Source organism: Furipterus horrens, unplaced genomic scaffold (genome assembly GCF_987537825.1).
Source record: "Furipterus horrens unplaced genomic scaffold, mFurHor1.1.pri manual_scaffold_9, whole genome shotgun sequence".
NCBI lineage: Eukaryota > Metazoa > Chordata > Mammalia > Chiroptera > Furipteridae > Furipterus > Furipterus horrens.
In genome coordinates this window covers 48,989,679-49,017,086 of record NW_028327179.1, presented here as the reverse complement: position 1 = coordinate 49,017,086, position 27,408 = coordinate 48,989,679, and the positions used below count along the sequence as shown (strand labels likewise).

Sequence of the window (27,408 nt, the reverse complement as noted above, 5' to 3'; positions counted from 1 at the left end):
AGGAAAAAGAACTTATGGACATGGACAATAGTGTGGCGATTGTTGTGGGGAGGGGTGTATAAGGGAACTAAATGGTAATGGAAAAAATACAATAAAGATCAAATCTTTAAAAAAATTAAAGGAGAAATTCATATACTAGTTTTGGTATTTTGCCTGCCAGACAGTTCTTGGACATTAGAATAAGAAGAAGCTGTTTTTGTACACCGAGTCTAGGAAGCATATCTTATGAAATGATAAAAATATTGTGATCCTGAATGCCAAAGAAGGATGGCATCTATAAGGCACATTAGTCAGTTTCGGAAGGAAAGTACCAAGGAATGGGACTGTAAAAACACATAAAAAATGTAAGAGCTGTCATGAAAGAAATGCAAATCAAAACCACAATGAAATACCATATCACACCAATGAGAATGGTTACTGGTTATCATCTAAATAGAAGTCAACAAATAATGTATTGGCAAGGATGTGGAGAAAAGGGAACCCTCATGTACTTTTAAATGGGATGCAAATTTGTGCAGTCAGTATAAAAAACAGTGTGGAGATTCCTCAGAAAACTAAAAATAGAACTATTACAATTGCTGGGTGCAATTCCACTTCTGGGTATTTATCCGAAGAAAATAAAAACTGATTCAAAAAGATAGGCACACCCCTATGTTCATGCACCATGACCAAAATCTGGAAGCAACCTAGACATCTATCAATAGATAAGTGGACAAGGAAGATGTGATGTGTGTGTGTGTGTGTGTGTGTGTGTATACAGGTTGTCGCAAAAAAAATGTATCTAATTTTGATGATTATAAAGTCTGTATTTATTAGCATACAGTTCCTTTTCAACATTCACAATAAACTACATAAATGAACTTTTTTATACTTGGTGCCTGTTTTCAAACTGATGACTATTCTGGTCTAGACATTGCTGGCAATGTGAAGCAATGGAATCACAAACATCAAGAATCATTTCATTTGGTATTTGGGCACATTCTCTTTCAATGGCTACTCAATTCATCAACAGTTTAAGATTTTTAGCATAAATGTTATTCTTGACAAATCCCCAAAGGAAAAAGTGTGGTGGTGTGAGGTCTGGTGAATACGCAGGGTAATCTACAGGACCTCTTCAACCGATCCATCTGTTTGGCAGGTTCTCATTAAGACAGGCCCTTACATCACGATGGTAATGTGGAGGAGCTCCATCTTGCTGGAAATAAAAGTCCTCATCATGAAAATCTTAGTGAATATGGGGCATGGCTGATTGCTGCAGTAAATTCAAGTAAGTGGCACCAGTTACAGTACCTGCAAGAAAGAAAGGGCCAATTAATCTAATCCATGCATGGATAAGGCACACCACACCATCAGTCCTGTCTTTGCACTTCTACTGGGTTTTTGTACTTCCAGTAGCACTTTAAAATAAACTTTCTTTGTTCAAAACTTAATCTGGTTTCAGCCATTATTTCTCAATGGTTAAATCTAAAAAAAAAAAATCAGCAAGTTACCAGCTATTAAAGTGTGGATGCATTTTGCGACACCCTGTATATATGGATATATAAGAATATTACACAGCAAAAATTTTCCATTTGCTACAATATGAATGGACCTAGTAGGTATTATGCTGAGTGAAGTAAGTCAGACAGACAAAGACAAATACCATATGGTTTCACTTATATATAAAAATCTTATTTAAAAAACCACAAAAAAACAAATGAACAAACAAAACAAAAACAGGCTCATAGAAATAGAGATCAGACTTAAAGTTCCAAAGGGGTGGGGGTGTGGGGATGAGTGAAAAAGGTGAAGGGAAATATAATAAGTTTGCACAGTAACAGATGATTATAATTTACTGTGATTGTAAGGTACATAAATAGCAAATCACTATGTTGTACACCAGAAATGAATATAATATCATATATACACTATACTTAAATTTTTAGCAAAATATTTTTTTAATTTAAGGACTGGAAAGGGCGATATATTTTTTTAAATAAAAAGAAACAAAGCTTTTAAACTGAAAAAAGAAATAGGCTATTGATGAATGTTGATCTGTCTACAGGCTTTAAAATTTTTTTCCCTATTTTCAAGCAATTATATATAATAAAATCAGCCAAAGATTTTTAGATTTTTAGGTGAGGCATAAATAAGAATTTATTTAAAAACAGCTTCATTAGCCACATGAAATGTCTTCAAAATAAAGTCGTAAGTTTGGGAGTCTTTAAGACTTATTTATGCTGATTTAGATAACATTTACCTGGAAACAGGTGGCAGATAAGGAGTTTTCTGGCTCTGGGTGGGATATTGTGACACTTTTTGCAAAACATTAGGTAGGGACCATATGAAATTTTTATTTAACAATGTTGCGTAACCAAGGTATTTTATGAGTCGTTAAATGTAAACAAATGTGAAAGAAGCTAAATTTTTTGTATAAAAGGCTGTTATCTTATTGGAAATATGCCTTCTAATTAAATCATAATGACAAAATGATCTCTATTTTAAACATTTTTAGCTTTTGATGACACTTTCCAGACACAAAAAATTAAAGGAACTTTCTCTATCTGAATGTCATAATATCACCAATGTTGGAATTCAGGTAAGATAATTAAGTCATTTTGATAAAGAATTAAGGTTGAAAATTAAGCACAAATTAAATAAACTTTGTAGGTCAGAGTGGAGAAAAAGTTGCAAATGTAACAACACGTATGTGATCTTGGTCCAGACAAGATCAACTCCTGGCTTTTAGTCAGGTCTCTGCAGCCTAAAGTGACTGACAGAATTTGCTTTCTCATTTTTCCATCTACTCTCGCTCTTCCCATTATCAGACTTGTAGGATAAATAGGGACAGGTAGATATTTTACTTTGAGAATGATGAAATGCATTGTGGTAAAATTGTAATCACATATATAAAGAAGGTGTTCTGTATGTAGAAATGCTATATAGACTAACCATAAAAATTGAAAGAGTTTGAAAAATTGTACCAGGTATATAACAATTAGGAACTTAAGCTACTCAAACACAGTGGGTAGCATGCTTTACCAGAATGAAAAGCATGAGATAAATAACTGGGTAGGCTAAATAATTATGTGTTCATTTAGTACTTTAAGAATTAGTGAAAAAGGTAAATTCCCTAGACCTGGCCTTGAGGAATACGTAGAAAGTCATAAAGTAGCTACTGTGAGCAAGGTATGATATAACATTAAGCATCTGAATGTGCTGTCATTTTAAATGAAATCAATAACCTACTTATGAAAACCTGGGGCTAAACTAGAAATATTTTTAAAATATTTTATTTACTTATTTTAGACAGAGGGGAGGGAAGGGAGAAAGAGAGGGAGAGAAATATCAATGTGTGGTTGTATCTTACACACCCCCAACTGGTTACCTGGCCTGCAACCCAGGCATATGCCCTGACTGGGAATTAAACCAGTGACACTTTGGTTCACAGGCTGGCACTCAATCCACTGAGCCACACTAGCCAGGGCAGAAATTTTTTCTTTAAGTATATTTCATTGATTATATTGTTACAGTTGTCTCAATTTATTTCCCTTCTTCCTCCTACCCCACTTCCCTCCAGCAGCCCACCTCCTTAGTTCAGTCCATGGGTCATGCATATAAGTTCTTTGGCTTCACCCTTTCCTATATTATTCTTATCTTCCCCTTGTCTATTTTGTACCAACCAATTATGCTTCTTAATCCTGGCACCATTTCCCCATTACTCTCCCTTCCCTCTTCCAGCTAATAACCCTCCAAATGATCCCTACACCTATGATTCTCTTCCTGTTCTGGTTGTTTGCTAGGTTTGTTTTTGTTTTTATTTTTTAGATTCAGTTATTGATAGTTGTGAGTTTGTTGTCATTTTAATGTTCATAGTATTAATCTTTATCTGAAATAAGTCCCTTTAATATTTCATATAACAATGGCTTGGTGATGATGAACTCCTTTAGCTTTACCTTGTCTGGGAAGCACTTGATCTGCCCTTCCATTCTAAATGATAGATTTGCTGGATAGAGTAGCCTTGGTTGTAGGTCCTTGATTTTCTTCACCTTGAATACTTCTTGCTAATCTCTTCTTGTCTGCAAAGTTTCCTTTGAGAAATCAGCTGAGAGTCTTATAGGCATCCCTTTGTAGGTAACTCTCTGCTTTTCTCTTGCTGCTTTTAAGATTCTCTCTTTATCTTTCACCTTTGCCATTTTAATTGTGATGAGTCTTGGTGTGGTCCTCTTTGGGCATAGCTTGTTTGGGACTCTCTGTGCTTCCTGGACTTGTGTGTCTATTTCCTTTGCCAAATCTGGGAAGTTTTCCTTTGTTATTTTTTCACATAAGCTTTTTATTTCTTGCTCTTCTTCTTCTCCTTCTGGAACCCCTATGATTCAGAAGTTGGCATGTTTAAAGTTGTCCCAGACGTTCCTAAGTCTCTGCTAATTTTTTTCAACTCTTGTTTCTCCTCCGGTACTGGTTGACTGTTTATTTCTTCTTTATATTCCAAATCATTGATTTGAACCCCAGTTTCCTTCTCCTCACCATTGGTTTTGTGTGGCTTTTCCTTTGCTTCATTTAAAATAGCCTTCACTTCTTCCCTCATGCATCTGCCATACTCAAGCATATCTGTCAAGCCTGTGAGCATCTTTATCACCAGTGTTTTGAACTCTTCATTTGTTAGGTTGACTGTCTCCTCATCTGTGAGGTTAACTATCTCCTCATCACTTAGTTCTCCCACTAGAACCTTGATCTGTTTCTCCTTCTGGGTCATATTTCTCTGTTTACTCATTTTGATAGGCTCCTGTGTTTGTTTGCCTCTGTGCCTTAGATAGAGCTGTCGCACTTGTTACATTTAAGAGGTGGAGCCTTAAGTATTCATCAGTACGGGGTGACCTGTTTCACCACGTTGTGGCACTGTGTGTGTGGGAGGGGTCAGAGAGAGAACAATGCCACCTTCTCAGCACTCGCCCCTTTTCCAGGTACTTCTCCCACTTCCGTATGGGACTGATGCCTCTCTAGCTATTGCCCTGGCTGTTGTTCCCAGAGTGGGTGGGTCTCCGGACTTTCTAGGATTGTGGGGGCCCTTTAAACAAATGGAGAGACCAGCGGTTTCTGCCTCTACCCCAACCCCTACTGGTTTGCACCATCAGAAGCAATAAGGCTTTATTGTCCCCAGGGCTGGAACCATGAGCTGCATGGTCTGTTCTGGTGCTGGGATGCTCCCCAGGTGTCCCTCTCAACTTTTTAAAATGTTTGACTGTGCTTTCTGCCGGCCTGCCACTGCTGCCACTGCTACCGCTGCCACCACCATCACATCGCATCCTTTCTGCCCCATCTCTGCCCCTCCTACCTGTATGGATGAATATTTCTTCCTTTGTTTGTTGGACATCCATGCAGCTTGATTTTCTGGAACTTCTGGTTTTCTCTAGTTTTGAGGTAGTTGTATTCCTTCTTAGTTGTGGAAGGAGATGCAGCGAGTCTACCTACACCTCCATCTTGGCCAGAAGTTGGGAATTTTTTTTAAAGAAAGGAACTCTCTTATAAGGAAAAAGGATTCACCTCATATGCAAAAAGATAATACAAATGATAGCTGATGAGTCCACAGAACATGGCAAATGAAGTTTTCTTCCATGAATTTGAAATGGACTTTACAAGAAGTTCTAACATGACCAATAGAGAGTGTTAAAGTATATAAACTGGTGAGCTATAGAGGGTACCAGGTCAAATGGTGCTGTAGACTTTAGCATATAATTCTACAGCTTTATGAAAATGAAGAGTAGGACTGGAAGACTGTTTCTCTAAGTGGTTGATTGACAATATGGCTTAGTGGGGGGAGATTCTTTTCAAATTATTTTTCCTATATTTCATTGTGTTTGGACAGTGTAATGGTACTTAAGGGAAATTGTAGCACCATTAAGAAATCTTCTTTAAGAGGCATGAGTGTTAAGCAATGTCAGTTTCTCCCAATTTCAGACCCTGGGTACTAAGGTTCTAAGAAGTTCCTGAGAAATGTGCTTACTAGTGTAGTCAATTGCATAAAGAATTAAAAAGAACAAACATTATCCTTCAAAACAAAGATCACAGAGAGGTCAACAACTTCCATATAGAACAAGACTAACTCTACAATAACAAAAAAGGGTTACAAAACATTTAGATGCATGTAACCTACTAGGAGAAAAAGCCAAAAATTTCCTCTAAGGTTAAACTATGATTTAACTATTGCAGTTCATTTAAAGGTTAAACATACATTTACACAAAACTTGATCCATGAATATGATCTAGTCAGGCTTTCAAAAGGTCTTTGACAAGGTGATTGAGCCAAGGTTATTAAAATAAAACTGTTAAATACTAATATTTCTAATATTGAATTATATTCCTTATATGGTAATCAATTGCATTTGACCAATAACTACTAATCATTCAAATATATCGAAATCCACCATGGTGATAACATAGCCTCTCAATAGCCATTACTTGTTAACCTTTTAAATGCTCATCAGGATGAGAAAGTGCCAATCAAAGCCTGAGGCTGAGTATCAGGAAGCTAGCACCTTCTGCCATTTCTCTTTGGGTCTATGGGTTCCAGGCTTTTTTATTTTCACTCTTGGAGCCTAAAAATTACACTATTTTTAGGTACTTTGAGATTTTAAACTTTTTAAAAAATCTTCATCTGAAGACATTTTTTCATTGCTCTTTTAGAGAGAGAGGAAGGGAGAGAAGAAGAGGAAGAGGGAGGCATTGATTGGCTGCATCCCATATGCACTCAGACCTGGACTCTTATGTGTCTGGACTGGGGGTCAAACTCTCAACCTTCTGGTTAAGGGATGACACTCCAACCAACTGAGCCATATGAGGCAGGGCAGTGCTCTGAGATTTTAGATGAAAGCATTTACCCATATGCTAACTATATGATCAAACAGCTTAGTTTGGCATAGCTTTTAAAAAATGTAATCTTTTAAAAATTGGTATATATTTATTTTCAGTGATCTAAAAGAGAAAATGGAGGAATGCAGGAACATAGAAATATAGAATTATTTAATTATTAATTGCACAAGATCAGCTGTTCTATTCAAGTTCACACATTTTTTATTCTCTTTTATCATCCTTCTTTATTCTGCTTTTGGCATGTGTGTTTGTGTATGTGTGTGTCTCCTGGGCATGTGGTAATCTTTCTCCTCTGTGCCTCCTCCAGCCCAACTATTAAGTCCCAAAAGAAATAAGACAAAGGAAGGGGGAAGGAGAAAGTGACACATAAGTCAATTCCACAGTTCCTTATCTCGATTTACAAGAGAGAGGAAGGGAGTAAAATAAGGTGATTAAATTGAGATGTTTGAATTATCCACAATTTACCAGGAATTCTTTTTCTTGTTACCTATAAAGTGTTACTATAGGAGATTCTCCTTCTAGCATAAGACATTTAAAATGTGTATTTTATATAATGATTGAATGAGAAAAATGAGGAAGTAAACATTTTTACCCTGGTTAGGTTTTGCAAGAGTCATGAACATAATAAGAAAAAAATTACCTCATTTTAGTATTTTACTGAAAACCTCAACACATGCAGATAGAGTGTCTGGAGTCTCAGTATTGACTTTTTAGGATCTGGTTTTAATTATTTTCTTCAACTTTGTTTTTTTCTGAGAACATTAAACATTCAGTGATCATGTTAAACTAAAATTATTTGGTGCTTTTGAAAAGCACACACATTTTGGAAGAGATGCTTGATACAGTCATAATTGGGTATTTCTCAAAAAATATTTTCCTTGAGCATTTTATAAATTTAATTAAATAACAGACTCTCCAGTTTGGCAAAAGAACTGGTTTAACTGGGATGTTACAATACAGATAAATTGGAAGTTATGTCTTATTATTTGGACAGAACCAATGGAATAAATCCAATTATATACTCTGGTTGCTTTTTATAATCCCTTAATCTAGTTTATGTTTCTCATTCCCTCTTTGGGGAATGAAGTATGCTAACATTAATGTAATAGTCACACATATGAATGTGCACATATTTCTTTATTCAGGTTATTTGTGAGTGAAAACGTTGCAGCTAGACAAATTTTTAAAATTATTTCAGTGTTGGTAGGTTGAGGAGGTTGGTTAAGAAAAGATATTAGAGAGGGGAAAGTCAAGTTTAGTCCTATCACAAGGACTTATATATGTGTATATGTAGTGAAAAATATTTATATATGTGTTTACATGTAAATATGAATATATGTAGGCTATACAGTTTCTGTTATAACTACTCAACTTTGCTATTGTAGAGTGAAAAGCAGCCATAGCCACATGTACACAAATGGGGGTGGATGTGTTCCAACCAATTTTATGAACAATAACATTTGAATCTAATATAATATTCACATGTCATAGAATATTATTCTTCCTTTGATTTTTTTCAAAACATTTAAAAATTTAAAAACCAATTTTAGAGCGTGGGCCATACAAAAACAGGTGACAGACCAGACTTGGCCCACGTGTAAAAACTTGCTAGTTTGCCAACATCTGTTATAGAGCCTAACAGAACTTTGTAATTTTGGTTCTGTCAGGATGTATGACTTTGGGCAAGTAAGTTTCCTTTTCCGAGCCTTACATTCCTCACTTATAAAAACTGGTGTGATAATAAAACAGACTTTCTATTACAGGATTAAATAATATAAAATATCTAAGTAATTAGTATGGTTCCTGAACATAGTAAGTGTGCAGTGAATATTACCTATTACTATTAATAGTATACTTAATTTGAAAAACTAATATAGCCCTGGCTGGTGTGGCTAGATGGATTAAGCACCGGCCTGTGAACTAAAAGATCACTGGTTCAATTCCCAGTCATGGCACATGCCTGGGTTGTGGACCAGGTCCCCAGGTGGGGGCATGTGAGTATGACTCACGTACTTATGATTCTCTCCCTCTCTGTCTCCCTCCCTCCCCTCTCTCTAAAAGTAAATAAAATAAGTAAAATATTTTTTTAAAGCTAATAATACTAGCAAAAAAATAAAGATTTTTAATATAAAAGTTTGATAATTTATTTCACTTACTTAAACACAGTCAGAAAACAGGTAATCTCAACAGCCAAATTGCTCCTAATGGTAAAGAAATAGTTTAGAATATGTTCTTGGATGAAATAATTTACTAATTTTTACTCCAAATAATTTTTCAGAGGCACCTAATTATAATTGACTAAATAAATTTATGTATATAAGAGCATTTAATAACTTTATAACACTAAATATTAATTGCCATAATTTAAAAAAATAGTTTAAGAGAATAAACCAGGTAAAAAGAAAATGGATCATTGTTTTTTATTGGGATTATGATATTAAACATATTTTCTAAAATCCTAGTTAATTTAATATAATACTTAGAATATTGATATATACACTTAGGCACTTATTTAACGTTATTTGCTTATGGCAACTTACATGTGTCCTAAGCCCTAGATATAAATGTTTTCCATTTCTATTCAGTAGATATGAGTCCATATCTACTTCTGTTATTCTCATAACATTGTGCATCATGTTGCTATCTCGTAAATGCAGGCCTCTCTGTTTAAGCCCTCTTATCTCCACCTATGTATGTGTAAGACAGGTCAAATCTTGGAGGAAGGGGATCTACAGGACCAAAATGAGCAGATGGAACATTCCTTTTTGTATATTAATTTTATATCCTGCAACTTGGTTGTAATTGCTTATTAGTTCCACAAGTTGGTGTTTTGCATTTTTGTTGTTAATTCTTTGGGATTTTCTACATAATAATCCTACATCTGCAAGCAAACACAGTTTTATTTTTTTCTTCCTAATCTGTATAACTTTTATTTATTTTTCTTGTCTTATTGCATTATTTAGGACTTTCAATATGATGTTAAATAGGAATGGCTAGGGAGGACATCCTTGACATGTTCCCTATCTTAGGGAAAAGCACCTTATTTCTCACTATGAAGTATGATGTTAGCTGTAGGTTTTTTGTAAATGTTCTTAATCAAGTTTAGAATGTTCCCCTTTATTCCTCATTTGCTGAGAGTTTTTATCATGAATGGGTGTTAGATTTTGTCAAATGAAATTCTGTACCTATTGATATGCTCAAATGATTTTGATCCTTTAGCCTATTGATGTGATGGATTAGATCAAATTATTTTCAAATTTTGAACTATCCTTGCATACTTGGAATAAATTCTACTTGGTTGTGATAGATAGTTCTTTTTATATAGTTATTGTTATATTCCATTTGCTAATATTTTGTTAAGGATATGTGCATCTATTTTCATAAGAGATATTGGTTTTTCATGGTCTCCCTTTCTTTGTATCTGTGTGTGGTTTCAATATTAGGATAATGCTGATCTCATAAACTGTTTTAGGAAGTTTTCCTTCTGCCTCTATTTTCTGGACTAGATTGAAGACAATTGGTATTATTTCTCTCTTAAATGTTTGGCAGAGTTCACTAATGCAGCCATCTGGGCCTGTTGCTTTACACTTTAGAACAACTATTTTCAACCTTTTTCATTCCATGGCACACAATTAATTAATTACTAAAATTCTTTGGCACACCAAAAAATATATTTTTTGCTGATCTGCCAAAAAATATATAGGTATAATTTTGATTCATTCACACCAGACAGCTATTGTTGTATGGGCTGTTGTCATTTTTTAAAATTTGACCATCTAAGGGAAAAGAGGTCAGTGCCCCTCACTAACTAGTCAGGTATTTCATATTTTAAAAATTCTTGCAGCACACAGGTTGAAAATTGTCATTTTCAAAGGTTATTAATTGTTGACTCAATTTCTTTAATAAGTACAGGCCTATTCAGATTAATTTCTTCTTGTGTGAGTTTTGGTAGATTGTTTCTTTGAAAGAATTGGTCCATTTCATCTACGTTATCAAATTGTGGGACATAATGTTGCTTATTTCTTTATTTGCCTTTTAATGTCTATGGGATTAGTGGTGATGGCCCCTCTTTTGTTTCTGATATTAGTAATTTGTATCTTCTCTTTTTCCCTTGGTTAGACTGGATAGAGGTTTATCAACTTTTTTGATCTTTTCAAATAACCAGCTTCTGGTTTAGCTGGTTTTCCCTATTCTTTTCTTACTTTCAATTTCATTGATTTCTGCTCCAGTTTTTATTTTTTATTTTTTCTGCTTACTTAGGATTTAATTTGCTCTACTTTTTCTAGTTTACTAAGATGGAAATTTTGGTCACTGAGTTTAAACCTTTCTTCTTTTCTAATGTATGTATTTAATGTTATAAATTTTCTCCTGAACATTCTTCTCATTGCATTCCATAAATTTTGATGTTTTATTTTCATTTAGTCCAAAATATTTTTAAATTTCTCTTGAGACTTTTTCTTTGACCCATATATTATTTAAAGTGTGTTATTTAACTTCTATTTTAGAATTTTCTAACTATCTTTGGTACTGATTTCTAGTTTAATTCCATTGTGCATGATTTCTAATCTTTTTGCTAAGATGTTATCATACAGAACATTATTTGTGTAGTGATAAGGTTTGGGGTGGAGGCATTTTATAGTCATGTGATTAGGTGTCAATCTTTTAATGGACGTTCGCCCCAGGATAGTGCTCTTTACAAGTGCTTCTTCACCACTCTCTCAACCTTCTGCTACACTTAGGTAAGAGAGGACAATTAGAGGGGGACTGGACTTGGGTATTTCCCTTACCCATTTTGGACTGGATTTCCTGAAACCCCTGTTGATCAGGCTCTGGTAAATAGGTTCCTTTGACAGCAAGACCTTACTATTAAGAATAGATTCTCTGAAGGCATTTCAAAATAGTACTTTTTCCCTTTCTTTGCAGGAGGTAGGAGGGGATTTTTCTCTGATATTCACCCCGAGAACTTAGTGGACCTCCTGGAGGTAAAATTCACAAAAGTATGGGGATCCAGCTTAAGGCTGGGCTCCAAGAAATTTGTCTCTCAAGCTAGTTCACTCAGTCTCCATCAGTTAGTCAATTACCTTTTAAATGTTCCTACTAATACTGACTCCAGCCATAGTCTTCTGCTCCTGGTTCTCTGTATTTGCCTGTCTCTTCAGTTTTCATGGTGGCAGTTTGCTTTGTGATCTCAATTATCTGACAAATCAAAGGGAAGTTGTTTGTTTTCAATTTTCTCAGCTTTGTTTCTTATTTTGAGGATCAAAATGATAAGTTCTAAACTTCCATGACAGACTTGAAACTGGAAGCCTGGAACATTACTTTTTTGATCCATAGATTTTGGCTGAATCGATAGCATCCAAAAGGGGTGACGAATACAAAGTAATCTCTGAGTCAAATGTTGAGAGACCAGGTATGAAGTCAGGAACTAGAGGGCTCAGAAACCAGAGCAGAGCACTGGGCAGGTGAGCATCGCACCTTGGCTGTCATGAGCTTATGCTCCCCACAGTATGCAGCCTAGTAGTCTGGCTGCGCTTATATAGATGGGGCCTGTGGTTGCCACAAAGTTCAGGTGCTTTGATTATGTCCATTCAGAAACAATCTTAAGCTTTCTTAGTACAACACTATGATATTATCTGCAATCACCAAGTTGGAAAAAACAGATGATTAAGTTTAGCTTAGATAAATAACTCCATGACTCATTTAAGACAATATTCAAACTGTCTTATTCAGATTAATTAATGTTGTAAAAATGTGACATTTTGTTCATTGATTAAAAACATTTGGATTGGCCCAGACTGGTGTGGCTCAGTTGGTTGGCTGTTGTCCCGAAATGTGAAAGGTCGCCAGTTGAATTGCAGACAGAGCACATGTCTGGTTGTGGGTTTGGTCCCCCGTCAGGGCACATATGAGAGGCAACCAATCCATGTTTCTCTCACATATTGATGTTTCTCTCCCTCTTTTTCTCTCTCTCATTACCTTCTCTCTAAAAATAAATAAATAAAATATTAAAACAAAACATTTGGGCAGGACTTTCTATGTAGCAGACACTGAGATAATCTGTTTTTTAGTAACAAATCAGTAAAAAAATGTTTTAATGATGATTCTAGTCTAGTGGGATAGGCAGACTTATAAACAGAAAAATACAAAGGCATTTAGTGATTGTTTGCTAATATTAATCTAGTATCTACAATATTACATGCCCTACTCCTACTGTTATATTTCCCCATGTATTAATTACCTATCTTATAAGGTAGTTAATACCTTTAATTCCATTTTACAGAGAAGAAAACTGAGGTTCAAAGACATTAAGAATCTTGCCCCAGGTCATAAAACAAGTAAACACTTGAGACAGGATATAAAATGTTTAATTCCAGAAAGTCGATTCCAGTCATTAGGCTGGAATAGAAGTTATGGGAAGATTCAGTTGATGTACTTAATCCAGCATGGGAATGCCAGGGAAAGTGCATCTGTTGGAAACTCGCTTTATTACAAAGCGTGGAAGTTAGATTGAAAGGCAAAGGGTAGAGAGGACAGCTATTTAGATTAAAGGTAGTATAAGTTAAGAGGTTTTTGTTATCATCCAGGGGAGAAAGGATGGCAGCCTGAACAAGGGCAGTAACAGTGAGGTTGGAGAGAAGGGACTGGAATGGAAAACTCTTAGGTAGCAAAATCCATGAAACTTGATAGTTTGGAAGGAGACGTGGTTAAGGATGATCTACATGCATGATGTAGCTGCCTTAGAGTTTGTGGTTCCCTCATTTTCAAGCCCTTTTCCATAGCCAAGTCACATAGCCAGGGCTGTGAACTACCAAGTCTTATTCAGCATTTTGTCATTTATTGTAGCACTTTCCCTTCTTGTGAGTGATTTTCTCTGTGCTTCCTCTAAGCCAGAGGTCCCCAATCCCCTGTTAGGAACAGGACTGCACAGCAGGAGGTGAGTGGTGGGTGAGTGAGCGAAGCTTCATCTGTACTTACAGTCGCTCTGCATTGCTCACATTACCACCTGAGCTCTGCCTTCTGTCAGATCAGCAGCAGCATTAGATTCTCATAGGAGCACAAACCCTACTGTGAACTGTGCATAGGAGGGATCTAGGTTGTGTCCTCCTTATGAGAATCTAATCCCCGATGTTCTGAGATGAAGCAGAGGTGGTGATGCTAGCTCTGGGGACAGGCTGTAAATACAGGTTATCATTAGCAGAGAGGTTTGTCTGCACAGAGACCATAAAAAATCAATTTCTTGCAAACTCATATCAAGACCCTATCAGCGAGTGGCATGTGACAGTTAAGCTGCATCTAGTAGCAGGCTATAAAGCCATCCCCTCACCCCTACCCTCTGGTCCATGGAAAAATTGTCTTCCATGAACCTGGTCCCTGGTATCAAAAAGGTTGAGGACCACTGTTCTAAGCCCTCTTTACCCCTCTACTCTTATGAGTCTTTTAAACATTCCCTCTTCCATGCTCTCCAAAGGCTTTTGGTGGCTGCAGGCAAGCTAATAGAGCTCTGCTGGAATTTTTTACTGTTTTATTTATTTTTATGCTCACATCTTGTTCATCAGTTATAGAACTAGGAAGGGAGGGATAGAAACATCAACGTGAAAGAGAAACATCGATAGGTCTCCTCTTGTATGTGCCCCAACTGGGGACTGAACCCGCAACCCAGGCATGTGCCCTGACTGGGAATCGAGCTGGCTGCCTTTTGATTTACAAGACGATGCTCCAACCAACTGAGCCACACTGGCCAGGGTGAAATCTGTTACTGTTTTTATTCTGCTTACAGGCAATTCGAAGCATGTAATGTTCTCTGTATCCTAGTACTGATAAATGTTTAGGTCCTGTGTAGTTTTATTTGCTCTCTCTTAGATTTTCTGGTTTTGGAAGGAGAGAATATTCAGACTTATATAATTGTCATTATTCTTCAAACCCAAATATGGCCTCATCTTATCTTTTATTATGAAAAAATATCACTAACGGATATGGATATCTGTTTTTTAAAGCCCTGAAACCAGAATGCAGTGGGAATATTTATAACTACAGAAGAGAAATAAGAAGTATGTGGCAGTGGTTTCAGCCTCATCTCCTCTCTTTTGTCTTTCTGTCTAGCTTGTGTCTTGTATTCTTTACAAGCTGGTTTACTGATACCTTGCAAATGGCATCACAGATAAATGTTAAGGGCCTTGTTGTATCCTAGGTTAATGTCATGTTCTCTGATAATCACAAGGGTATCTGATTTTTTTTTTTTTATGGTGTATAAGCATCATCAAAGATACTAGAACCTCCATTTCCCTCATTGTTCTTTTGTGGTCCCTTTTTTGAGACCTTCAATTTTGCCTTTACTACTTGGACACAAGAAAACAAGTTCCTTTCTCCTTTAATCTTTAGTGTAACCTTTAATTTAGTAACAGATTTATCTTGATTTACAAATAGAAAGGGAAGTAGAGAAGATGGATCAAGGAATAAGGGACTAGGAAGGGTGGCCATGTGGAGCAAATCATGAGCCACTTCATAGTTGGGAGAACAGCAGAGCAAGATTGATTGCTGTTCATTTGGCTTTCAGCCTGCCCTAGTACTGCTTAGTAAGTCAAGTGGTTCTATAGATGTAGGTCTGCTCCAGGCTGAGTCCAAATGAGGACTGAGTGTTCAGGGATCTCAGTCTTGTATTCTGGACTACCTGTGCTATAAAATTGAAACCCTTACAATTATTGTGGAGCATCTACATGAATACTCAGGTCAATAAGGCCTAGGAGTACCCACTCATTCAGCAACAGTCCTGAGTCCTCCTCCCCCAAAATGGCCCATGGCCAGCCTGTTCTGAATGTTTCTAGAGTATAAGAAGAGTTGGATTCATGTCTTGCCCTAACATTCACATTGGATTCATCATTGCCCAAACAGTAAAAACTGGATTACTTTCCAGGGACTCTTTTCTGATCTTAAACTGTTACCTAGAATCACTAAACTTTCTGATTAGTTATAAAATGTTGCTTATGCAGATTTTCATCATCAGCTGATAGACTCCACCCCCTAATGCTTAACTAAAATTGATTTTAGAGGCCTTTGAAACATACTTATAATGCCAAAGATTAGATGTGCTGACTCCACATGTCAACATTTTTTAAAAAAACCAACATTTATTTCTATTCGGTTTCCAAGATTAAGTCATTCAAGAATTGTCAAAGCATGAGATTTCAATAACTCCACCTCTTCTCCAGGGATAGTTAAAGCAACAAATGTAAGATCTCTTTCCAAATTTGCCTGAATCCTTGGCCTTTGGTGCAGTGGAAGCTTTGAAATCTCCTGTATAGGGAGATGGGGCATCCAGACATCTGGACACTTTATCTCTTGGCCATACTGCTCAGGAATATTCTTTACCTTATCTGATACTCTAGGTTACTATTAGGAATTAACTGACTAAACTGTCTGTAAAGAAGATCTCAGAAGGTTCCAGGTTCAGAATAATTTTATCAAGTCTTGGTAGAGGGAACTAAGGAATTTCTCTGGTAGGATTGAGGGGGGCTATCTAGTATCTGAAAGAAAAAGCAACTCCCACGAAATATGACAAATAAGAGCTTTGTCACAGAAATCTGTCCTATCTATGCAGGAATGGTATCCTGGAATTTATAATAGAACAACATACCCTTAAGAGACCTAAGGGATCCAGAATGAACTGAGAGTCACAGACAAACTCCTACCAGGATACGTAGGCATTATTTTCTCTTCGAAGGCTCTGAGCAAAAGAAATAGGCTCTCTATTCTCTGTTGCTTCTCATACTAGTGCGTTTCCAATCATAGAGGAAATTCAATAGGTTTAGAAATTTGCTAAACTTCAGCAAGGATGTGGGATTTGACAGCTTTTCATTTTCCCACAGTCTGTAAATTCTGAAGGATTCTAGAGTCATGGGTACCATGCTCTCTTGGCTGATGAATAGCTGACTCTAAGAACACCCCACACAAGTCCTGGCTTCTTGCCTACTCCCACTGGGGAGAATCATTCTCAGACAACTGAAGCCCTGATGGACTCACTAAAGAATGTGCACATCTGTTATTTTCATGTTGAGCATCCATAGAGAAGAACTCTAAAGAGAATGTGTTAAATGGAAGACAATCCTTTGCATGCCAATCCCAACTTTAAAGCTGCCCTGGAACATTAATTTATCCTATGTAAGCTGAAACTCACTAAAAGTTAAATAAAACCTGTCAGATTTTCTGAAGGCCAAAAAAAAAAAAAAAAAGTCATGAAAAATAAACATCAGAATTCCACTTTCCTACAAAAGTATGAGTTTATCCTTCTTTTGCTTCTTAAACCTAAATGGCCAATCTGAGCTATGATTTCTCCATGTTATGACCTCTAATAACCTTCTCTTATCAGATTACAGTTATATTTTGTGGATGCTATTTTCTCATCCCAAAGCCTTTAATACGTTGAAGGTGGTGAGGTGGTATTCTCAGGTTTTAAGCTATATATGAGATTGTTCAGGATTTCTCTGGTTCCACTGCTGACAAAAGCAAGCATTTGTATGAGGTGTTATCTCTGCCAAGTGCTTCTGGAGTACACATTTTCCTTCCAACTTCCAGTAAGCCTGTGAGATAGGTAGGAAGCTTTTTTTTTTTTACTTTTTTCTTTTTAACATGATATGCGAGAGATACATCAATCCTTTGCCTCTTGCATGCCCCCAACTGGGAACCTAGCCCGTAACCCAAGCATATGCCCTGATCAGGAATTGAACCTGTGACCTTTTGGTTCACAGGCCTGTGATCAGTCTACTGAGCCACACCAGCCAGGGCAACAGTTGTTTTCATTCTTCTGTTTAGATGAGGACACTTGAGGTTAAGTACATGCTCAAGGTCACAGACACAACTTTTGATTGCAAGCCCTTTGCTTTTCCACTAGATCAGTAGCCTCCCTTCATATTGTCTATTATTCCATAGGCCCCCAAATAAAAGATCAAAGCAGCACAGATGGATCATAAACTCATTATTTCCTAGAGATTCTTAAGTGGAAGAGGTCACAAACAGATGGTGTGACTTCGTCCTTAGAGTAAAAGTTCTGACTTGCCATTTTCTTGGAAAGAATGAGGAAGAAAACAAGTGGGGTGGCTGGCTGTGCAAACAGAAACCCATCAGCTCTGGTCAATATAGCTTATGTAATTTCCACATCCTGCTCGGCCCACAGGGGCCCTTGGAAGAGTGCCAGGTAATTGGGCCACTGGACACTTGTTTTTTGTTTTTTTTTAAACTTATCTTAGAAAAATGGAAAATGTGGATTATGCCACAAACCACAATAAAAATATTTGATTGACCTTTGGGTAGTCCAAACTTGGTTCATTTTTATTTTAGAGATAAAGACTAAAGCTCAAAATGGTTCTGGATTTGCTTTCGACAAATCTTAATTATAAAATATAATTTAAATATATTGTGTTGCATTCTTTTCCTGGTCTTTTAAATACACATTCTATTTCACTGCTTATCCATTCTGTTCTTTAATTTTCCCACATTTGATATCTTTTTGTGCATTTGCTATATTTTATATTTTAAAAGTAATCCACTTGTTTTTATCAAATACCCAGGGTCTGTGTAGCTGGTAAGTCATCAAAGTTTACTGACAACCAAAGGTGTACTACTGAGTAGGCACCTCCAGAGAAAGCATTTACTTTGGCAAATGAACAAGAAAAGCTATTTCAGTGTGACAGGAAAATATTGTAACTTCTATTTAGATTTATTTTTATCTCACAGATTTTATTTTTGTTTTTATATGCATGGGTGAGAAACCGTCTCTGTAATAAATCTGACTGAAAGTAACCTCATAGGGTGATCTGGTCATAAATTCTTAACCGGGCAGGTCATGCTGGCTAGTTACACCCTAGGCATATAACTTCTTTGGTAAAAGGTTTTTGAGCAAGCCCTACCCATTTTTCTTGTGCATCTAGGTTAACATACTTTTGAAATGCCAGAAGTGATCCTCTTTTCCAGACCCCTCAAAGGCATAACCCCTTCAAGGGAGTACACAATCTTGTTACTTATCCTGTACTTTGCTTTCTCCCACCTTCATGCAGTCTTTAAGTCTAAATGTGTGAAAGAAACTGCAAAACTAACATTCTCTGAAGCATTAGAGATCTTACTTCTTGGCATGTGGTCAGTTTGACTAAAATTAACTCTAATAAAAATTCTCTATAGGTTTAGGCATTTCTTACATCAACATGTGATTTATAAGATATAATACATATTTAAATAGTTGTATGTCTATATAATTTACAAGTACATTAATATATATTTATTGAAAGTATGTGCTCAAAATATTTTTACTATGGTGTGCATGATTTTAAAAACCTACCAATCATAACCACAGAGAAGCAGTGAATAGACATAATAGTACTAGCTACTACTTATTTACTGCTAACTACGTGCCAGGTACTGTTCAATTGCTTTATTCCTGTTAACTTACTTAATCCTCCCAGCAACTCTGTGAAGTAGGTGCTATGTTAATGTACCATGTTATTCCCACATTGCAGATGATATCGTTGAGGAATCAAGAGATTGGGTAATTTACCCAGTGACACAGAACTTAGGCTAGTGGTCTCCAGACTCTATGGTCTCCATCATCCTCATACACTGCCTCTGGCAGGTATTGAACAGAGTGTAAGGAAGGACCAGGCTAAGAGTTCTGTGAGAGATCTATGGGCACTCATTCTCCTCACTCCCTTTAGACATTTTCTCATTCCCTTTAGACATTTTCCCATATTGAACCTCTTCTGCATGCCAGGTTTTGGAGGCACAGAGTTAAATTAGATATGAGTCTCCTCTCAAGAAGTTGTAGTCAATGTAGAAGACAATTATATAGCTATAGTACTAGTAGAAAGTGTGAAAGACAAAAGAAGAGGAAAAAAACTATAAAAATTTGGAAGACATTTCTTCCAGAGGAATTGGTGAAAACTTCATGGAGGAAGCTGCATTTGAACTGGCTTGAAGCTAAACATTCATTTCCCAAATCACCATGTAATTTTGGTAACAAATTTCATCATGAAAGTATCTTTGGCAATACTTGTCTGGGGCCTTGGCCTTGCCCTTTCTCCCTTTCGGAGTCCACTCCATATTTAAAAGAAGCATGGTCCTCTAAGTTTGGGCCTTAGCTAAGCTTTTCTCAGCCTGATTTCTCTGTCAAGGAGGATGGGAATGCATCTCCCCAGGAGGAAGGTGCTCAGGTTCTGCACAGTTCGGTTTTGGTGGCAAGGCCCAGAATTCCCAACTCATTGTGGTCAGGCCACAACCACTCCTGCCTGCCTGGTGCATAGTGGGAATAAAGCTATCCTCAGTGAAGTATAGCGCTACACTTTCTGGGATATAAAAGGTCCAAGAAACTATAGTTCAGTTTATTACTTAATATTTCAACCTTCAATGCAGTCAGAAATAGTCTTCATTATAGGAAATGTTTCTTGAGAGTACAAGATTTTCCCAGAATTATCAATAGGGGAGAAAGCCCACAAAACTTTGTACTGTGGTAGAATTAATTAGAACCTAATGAAGCAAATAGTCAAGAGATAGTGTCATGAGTATGTAACATGAAGTGAGCTTTTTTTTAAGGCTGGGAGCTGCCACCTGTTGAAATGGTTTATATCAGGATTTTGGCAGAACCATATTATTGTGACAGTCAGTAAATGTGAGTGAAACTTGGAGTCCTCTACATACCCAGTTTAGGAATACAGTCATTAAGCCCCCAAACTGACTCAGCTCAGAAGATACAGAGAAATGATTTAACACACTAAGAAATTTGGAAGTTTTCCTCACGATTGTTAACCCACAGCAAAATTCGTTGATATGTGTGATGGAGGCCAAACCTGATAACTTTTGCATTTTCTCTCTACTTTCATTATAAAGGATTTTGACTTGGAAGAAGCTTACCCTTCCATTTTCCAAGAAAAAAATATCAACAGCATTGATATAAATATATGATTCTGCAGCACCGGAGCCAGAAAAGTATATAATAATCTTATCTGTAGGGGAGAAATGGAATTTCATGAGTGATTATATTGAAACATGCCTGTGGGCTTAAGTACTTAATATGACTTACATTGCTCTAAAGGAAAATATTAATTATGAAAGGAAAACTTCTGACTTATTCTCAGATCTGCACTGATTTATGTCAAGCATAAAGCCATGTACCAATCTTAGTGCCTCAGATTTTTCATGTATGAGTATGCTACCATGAATGTATCATAGACCTTCTAATCATTTTTATGTTATTGTTTAATTTAAACCTCTGAGGAAGTTCAACTTCAAAGAATATTAAAGCTTCAAAATAAGGCTTCAAGCATAACTGACTCAAGCAGCCCCAGACATTGACAGATGCTACCAAAGAGGATTTTCAGACACTAAGAGCCTTGAATATTTCTTTAAAGCTAGTTTCATCCTTTAAAAAATTATTCTTTTGTTTTTAAAGATTTTATTTATTTATTTTGGGGGTGGAAGGAGGGAGAATGAGAGGGAGAGGAACATCAATGTGTGAGAGATGCATAAGTGGGTTGCCTCTCTCACGCCCCCAACCAGTGACCTGGCTCACAACCAGGCATGTGCCCTGACTAGGAATCGAATCACCGACCTTTTCATTCGCAGGTCAGCAATTACCACTGAGCCACATCAGCCAGAGCAATAAATTATTCTTATAACTTAAATATCCATTCTCTAACAATATTATCCTACTTCTTGAAACATAACAATTCCTTTATTATTAAGACAGAATTTTTTTAATTTTTAAAAAATTTTTAAATTTTATTTATTTTTGTGGGGGTAATCCCTCACTCTGTAACAATTTCCCCTCTCAAACTTAAGACCCTTCATAATCTTATAAAGGACAATGGGCAAAGGCCACATGCTCCTCTATCTTCTTCAAGCTGGACATTGTCATCATCCTACCTACCCGCGGGTCTAGAAATCCCTAATAAGAGGTGGGGTATGGAGGGGAGAGTGGCCTTCCAACATGGGGAAGGATCTTGTAGACTCCAGTTCAGTTGGCTGTCTCCAGACAACGGCATGCTTGGTTTAACAGGCTGGCACCCTTGTTGTATTCTGGGAGCAACAGATTTGGCAACAGGGTTAAAAGGCATCACTCAATCCACAACCACTAGATGACAAAAGGCAGGGATTAATTTTTCAATGTCCCACATTAGGAAAAAAAAAAAAAAAAGGCTTCTTTGGAGGAAAGTGTGCAAGGCACATCACACCTGTCCAAAGCCCTTTTACCCACTATACTTAGTTTGGGTTGAGGGGAATATTTTAGGTTTCCCCCCTTCTGAGACCTCTGACCTTTTCTATCCAAGCTGTTAGGATAGGAAAGAGAAACCAGTTTTAAAGTGAAGCCCACAGACCACCCTATACTTCACCAACCCAACCACTTAGTTCATCCAAACCATTGAGTCTCAGGAGGCAGCAATGCAGACAGGATTAAGTGAGGCCTCTATGTACAAACAATCACTCAGGTAATGAGGTCATAGGCTTATGCCCTATGAAAACAGAACTCACATGTTAATTTACACAACATAACCCACAAACCAGTCTCTAAATCTGCAAGACCGTCTTATTAGGAAGATATCCAGTTACAAGACATTTGACATTAAAACAGAATTTTTTATGTCTTTGAATACACTTATAAAGGATTGATCAATCAACTAGTATTTATTGAGAGTACACTATATTCTAAATATGATATTTGTGAAAAGGGTATTTAAAAAAAACTACCAAAGTTCCAGACAGTACCACTGACAGACTAATTACATTTACATTGAAAAACTTGTTGAGTCTCCCAACTGAGATTTGAGACCATTAATGCCAATCCTTCCCCTTTGCACCATAGTGGGTGTGCCCTCTATACTTGATTGTCTCCAATAACTGGGAACTCACTATTTTCTGACAAGGTATTTCTTCCAATTTTCTTTTTTTACTATGAGGACTCATTTATTGAAGTTGGGGACAATGAAACAAAGAAGGGCTTAGCATAGAAGAAGCAACAGAGAGGCTAGGCTGGGCTGCCTTAGCCCACTGGGAAGTCAGAAAAAAAGGGGGCTCTGAGGACAGGCTCAAGGGATCAGCCTGGGACAAGCTGCCAGCTCCCCACTGCCTTAGTGTTTAGGAGACATGTGCCTGTGAAGAAAGAAAGGTGTGGGGAGAAAAGCAAATGGCTCCAGCTGCTCCCCAGAGGGAGAGCATATGCACCTTGATCCTTTATCTTGAAGATTTTAGCTCTCTCTTGCAGGTGGGAATCCTAGGGGAGGTCTCAGAAAAGGGCTTCAACAGAATATTCATCAGTTCTCCAGGTATGCCCTTTCAGAGTCATGGTCTCCACTGATTGATCAGTGGTAGGGCAGGGTGTCTTTAGTCATTGAAGTTGGTTCTGGCCATTACTTACCTGGTTTTGCTGCTTTTCTAGGTAGAGCTGAAATACATCTGAGGCCTAGGTGTTCTCTCCATAGAGGAAAGACCAGGGGAGGAAAGATTACTTGGGGTGTGGTCCTTGTTTCCCCAGTTTTGCCTCCTGCCAGGCTCTGGGGGCCTTCTGCCCTGGTTACAATCTGCACCTTGCTGTGAATTGCTCAGCCATTGTGTTCCACTATCTATCTCAGTTTTCCTATTCTACTTGCCAAGGAATTTTTCTAGCTTCTCACTATTCTGTCTCATTCCCACCTCAGAGACTTCCATCCTTAAAATCTGTTAGGGGTGATGAGGGAGAAGGGTTTCTCTCTCTTAAGCAACTGCTTACCGCTGACAGGGTTGTGGTCCCTGCCTGTGTACAGAATGGAAATCTTCCTGTATAATCTAAGAGACTAGTGAATGGGATCTGAAACTGGAACAGAGAGACTGTTAGCTGATTCTTCCAAAGTAGGGATAAGCTGGGATCGCAAAGCATCATCATGTTGATATGGAAATGTTGTATCCAATTCAACCATCTAGTCCTGACAAGTCTCATTTTAGGAGGTGGTGATGTAGATGGGCTTCTAAAGTGAGGTCTATACTGTGTTAACAAGCATTCAGGTAAGAAAGGTCATAGTATATACTATCAAAATAGAAAGATCAAAAAAGTTAATGAACAGAGAAAATCACAAACTAGTTTTTGAATCTGCAAGTGTCAGTAGGGAAGACTTTCAAATGCAAGCGTTTTGTGGAATGATATGAAGCAGTGACAATGTGATACATCCTCTTTGTCATCAGGTACTCAAGTAAGTTCTGTATGGCTGACACTGAATTAGTAGTTCTCAATAATTCTAGGTCAAGAGATGAAGAAAAAAATGAAACATTAGCTTGGAAGAAAACTATAAAAATTAGGATTCAACTCAGTTTGTGGGTGACAATGGACATTGTAACTTCCATTGAAACACAATTTTTCTCCCTAAAATTACCCTCATTTTAGCAGAGACTGCATTAAATTCAGTTTCAATCTGGACTGATTATCTGCATAAACACAACAAGAATAGTAATTTATCATATAGGCTCTTTCAAATCTGCTTTGCTGGAATTTCAGATTGAGTTTTAATCAGCCTATCAGGGCACAGAAGCCAAGCCACACATTTGCCATCTGGCTTTGCCTATAATACCTATAGGTTTGGGTGGATTTCTCAAGTTCCTGAGGTCTCCAAAATGTCCAGGTTCCTTCCTTGCCATCTTTCAAGAAAACAACCTTTGTTCCTTACCTAGAAAGATTGTCATGAACCATGTGACCAAGCAAGGCACCATGCCATTTCTTTAGTGGGCTCTTATGAGCTTCAAAAGTCAATCTTAATTCCTTAAGGCTTTCTGGTGACATCCAGAGTCCAGGCATGATCCAGAGTCCAGGAATAACGCTTTTGATCATGACATTCCAGACAAAGACTTGGTTAATAAAACCACAATTGAAAACTGGTTCCATTAAAGAGAACAGATTCTTATGGGACTTATACAAACAAACATATTGCCATGAAAATAATACTTATTCATTAAGAGTTGCCAAATTTTGGAGGGATTAAGTAGGGAGAAAAATATGAATGCTTCCATATGGCTTATGAGAGTATAATTTATCAAATTGCTCTAAGGAAAAGAAACAAGTTTCCTTATATCTGGAAAACAAAAAGATTTAAAATTAGCAATATTTTGAACAAAGTCATAAGAATAATTATCTTCAGTTCATTAAGTTCCATATAATCAATTTTTGTCTTGATTATTTGCCAGTACTTCCATGAATCCAAGGTTTCTGTAAATATTCATCTACTTCAAAGATATGACCTACTTTGAAACCTGTAATTTAAATTAAGTCTGAGTCCTTTTCATAAACCTTTCCAAAACCTTAACATAACTGCAAATGCATGAGTAAAACAATGATGTTTATAAATGATAAAACTTAAAACGACATGATTATAGATTTGATTATAATGCAGCTGATATAGAATTTTGTTTCTTTGTAAGATATAACATTTCAAGATAACAATTTCTTGATAAATAATTACTATGAAGTGACACATAAGAACAATACAAAGCTTACATTTTTAGATTTAACATACAATTTCAATATATAAAGAACAAATAATATGCAAGCTTTTAAAACACTGTACATGTCTTATCAGAAGTGTGCATTGACCATTGGAAACAATCCATAAACAATCCAATGTGTGGACCACAAATAACCAGGGTACCACTGCTTTATGCCCCTACAGGAAACCATCATCTTTGGCTTGTCTGGTGTCACTGACAGGACACCTTCTGCCTCTGAGAGTTTCCCATTTGAACTTGGCTTTGAATTTTTGCAAGTTTCTTCCTAGGGAAGGCTGAAATCTCTAGAATATCTATTTTAATAAAAATATATATATGCAAATAGAATAGTTATTATATTCTGTTTGGCAAAGTTTCCCATGTAACTTCAAGCATATTAAATAGGCCTAATTAGTTCAAAAACTTCTCTTTTACAAATAGAGAGAAAAAATTCTTGAGGTATTCCAGGGGCCCCTTTGAATAGCTCAGAGTCATTTCCTGGTTCTTAAAATTTAAACTTTGGGAAAGTTGTCAAACAAACTTAACCAAAAGGTCATAATATAAACTTTTGTAAAACAACACATTTTTTTGGTAATAACCGTAAAAGACATTAATCAAACTTAAAACTGGTTTTAATATCAAGTATTTTGTCCAGACCACAGGATCCTGCTTAATTTATATAAGTATTTAGTTTCTTTAGGCCAATAAAATATTACACCCTAGTTATACCATCCAGAAGCAGAAAACATACCACATGTAATACAGACAGACATATCAAATAATGACCATACACATGACGACTGAACAGATAAAGACTATACACATAATTTGAATTACTAATTTTTTTGTAGAGAAGGCACAGGTTTTTCTCATTTGCTTTTGACAACTTTTAAGGCTGGTAAATGGGATAGAAAGTCCTAAATACCAAGCAGGAAGACCTGTTAAAACTCTCAATAAGAGCTTCGAGAACTGTTAATGAGAGGTGGAAATAAAGTCTCAGTTCCAACCCAAGGAGTCAAGCAGCAGAGAAGAGCCTGAGCGGGGCATCCTTGGCCCCCTGAAAGGTCAGAAACCCAGTGACAAAAGATAAATGCTTGAGACAGAGGACTGGGAGTTATAGTCCATACCAGTACAGAAATACAAAGAGATGGCTGTGTTTACCCCATAATCTCAGGGTGACCTTAACCCACTCAGGCAGGGGACTCAGTACCAAACTGTCAGAGAGAGAAAGGTCATTCAAGAGAGAAAGCTCAATTGACCTATGGATGTGTTTACCCTATGCCCTGAGGGTGGCCTTACCAATCACCAGAACACCAAACAAAAGGGAAGGAATGGGTCCCTTTGGATGTCAGGGGTAATTGCTTACTGACTTACCAAACCCTGTGTCCCAGGTGTCATCTGGGGTCAGTTATGTAGGGGGACGTTGTGTCCAGAGAGCAGCCTTGCCTTCTATCTCAGCACTGATGAGACAGATCTTGATGAAGGATGTATTCTACAGCTGACAGTTAGGTTTACCCACACCAACAAGGGAAAGAAAAAGTGTAAGAAAAACAATCCCAGGTCCCACCAGAGTTATCAAAAAATGTCACCAGGCAGAAATTAGGTGGAGTAAGGTATTGGGGCCTGATTGAGGTTTTTATTTACAAATTTAAAAATTTCACAAACTTTTGTAACCTTTACAACCTTCTATAAACCTTTCTGATACACGGATCTGATCAGATTACTGGGGAGGAGTGGAAGAGACTGTAGGAGGAGGCAATGGTATACAGTCTAGGATGGGATTGGCTGAGAAGTTGAATGTCTCCAGAGCACATGGAATTGTGGGCTAGAAGATTTGAAATAAAAGAGGGCTAGCTCTCTGGCTCAGGGGCTCTCCAGCTCTCTCTGGCTCTCAGGCTCTTCTTCCTTAAGGATGACTGGATTATTGTGCTGCAGCTGCCTGCATTTCCCAACAGATGATATTTTGTAGAGGAAGAAACTTTGGGCACAGCCTAGGATTGGGCTGGGCTGGCCTGACAGACGGTGGGAGGTTTATTCTTTGCATGTTCTAGAGGGAATAGGCTCTGAGGTAGAAGCCTA

General features: G+C 37.1%; 1 protein-coding gene across 1 annotated transcript in view; it reads left to right on the top strand.

Annotated features, from left to right (window-relative positions):
* Nucleotides 1-27,408, top strand: part of FBXL13 (F-box and leucine rich repeat protein 13) — a 311,775-nt gene that overhangs the window by 262,371 nt on the left and 21,996 nt on the right. The window contains 1 exon segment of the mRNA XM_090286732.1: nt 2,495-2,578. Coding sequence (XP_090142858.1) covers nt 2,495-2,578 — 84 coding nt within the window.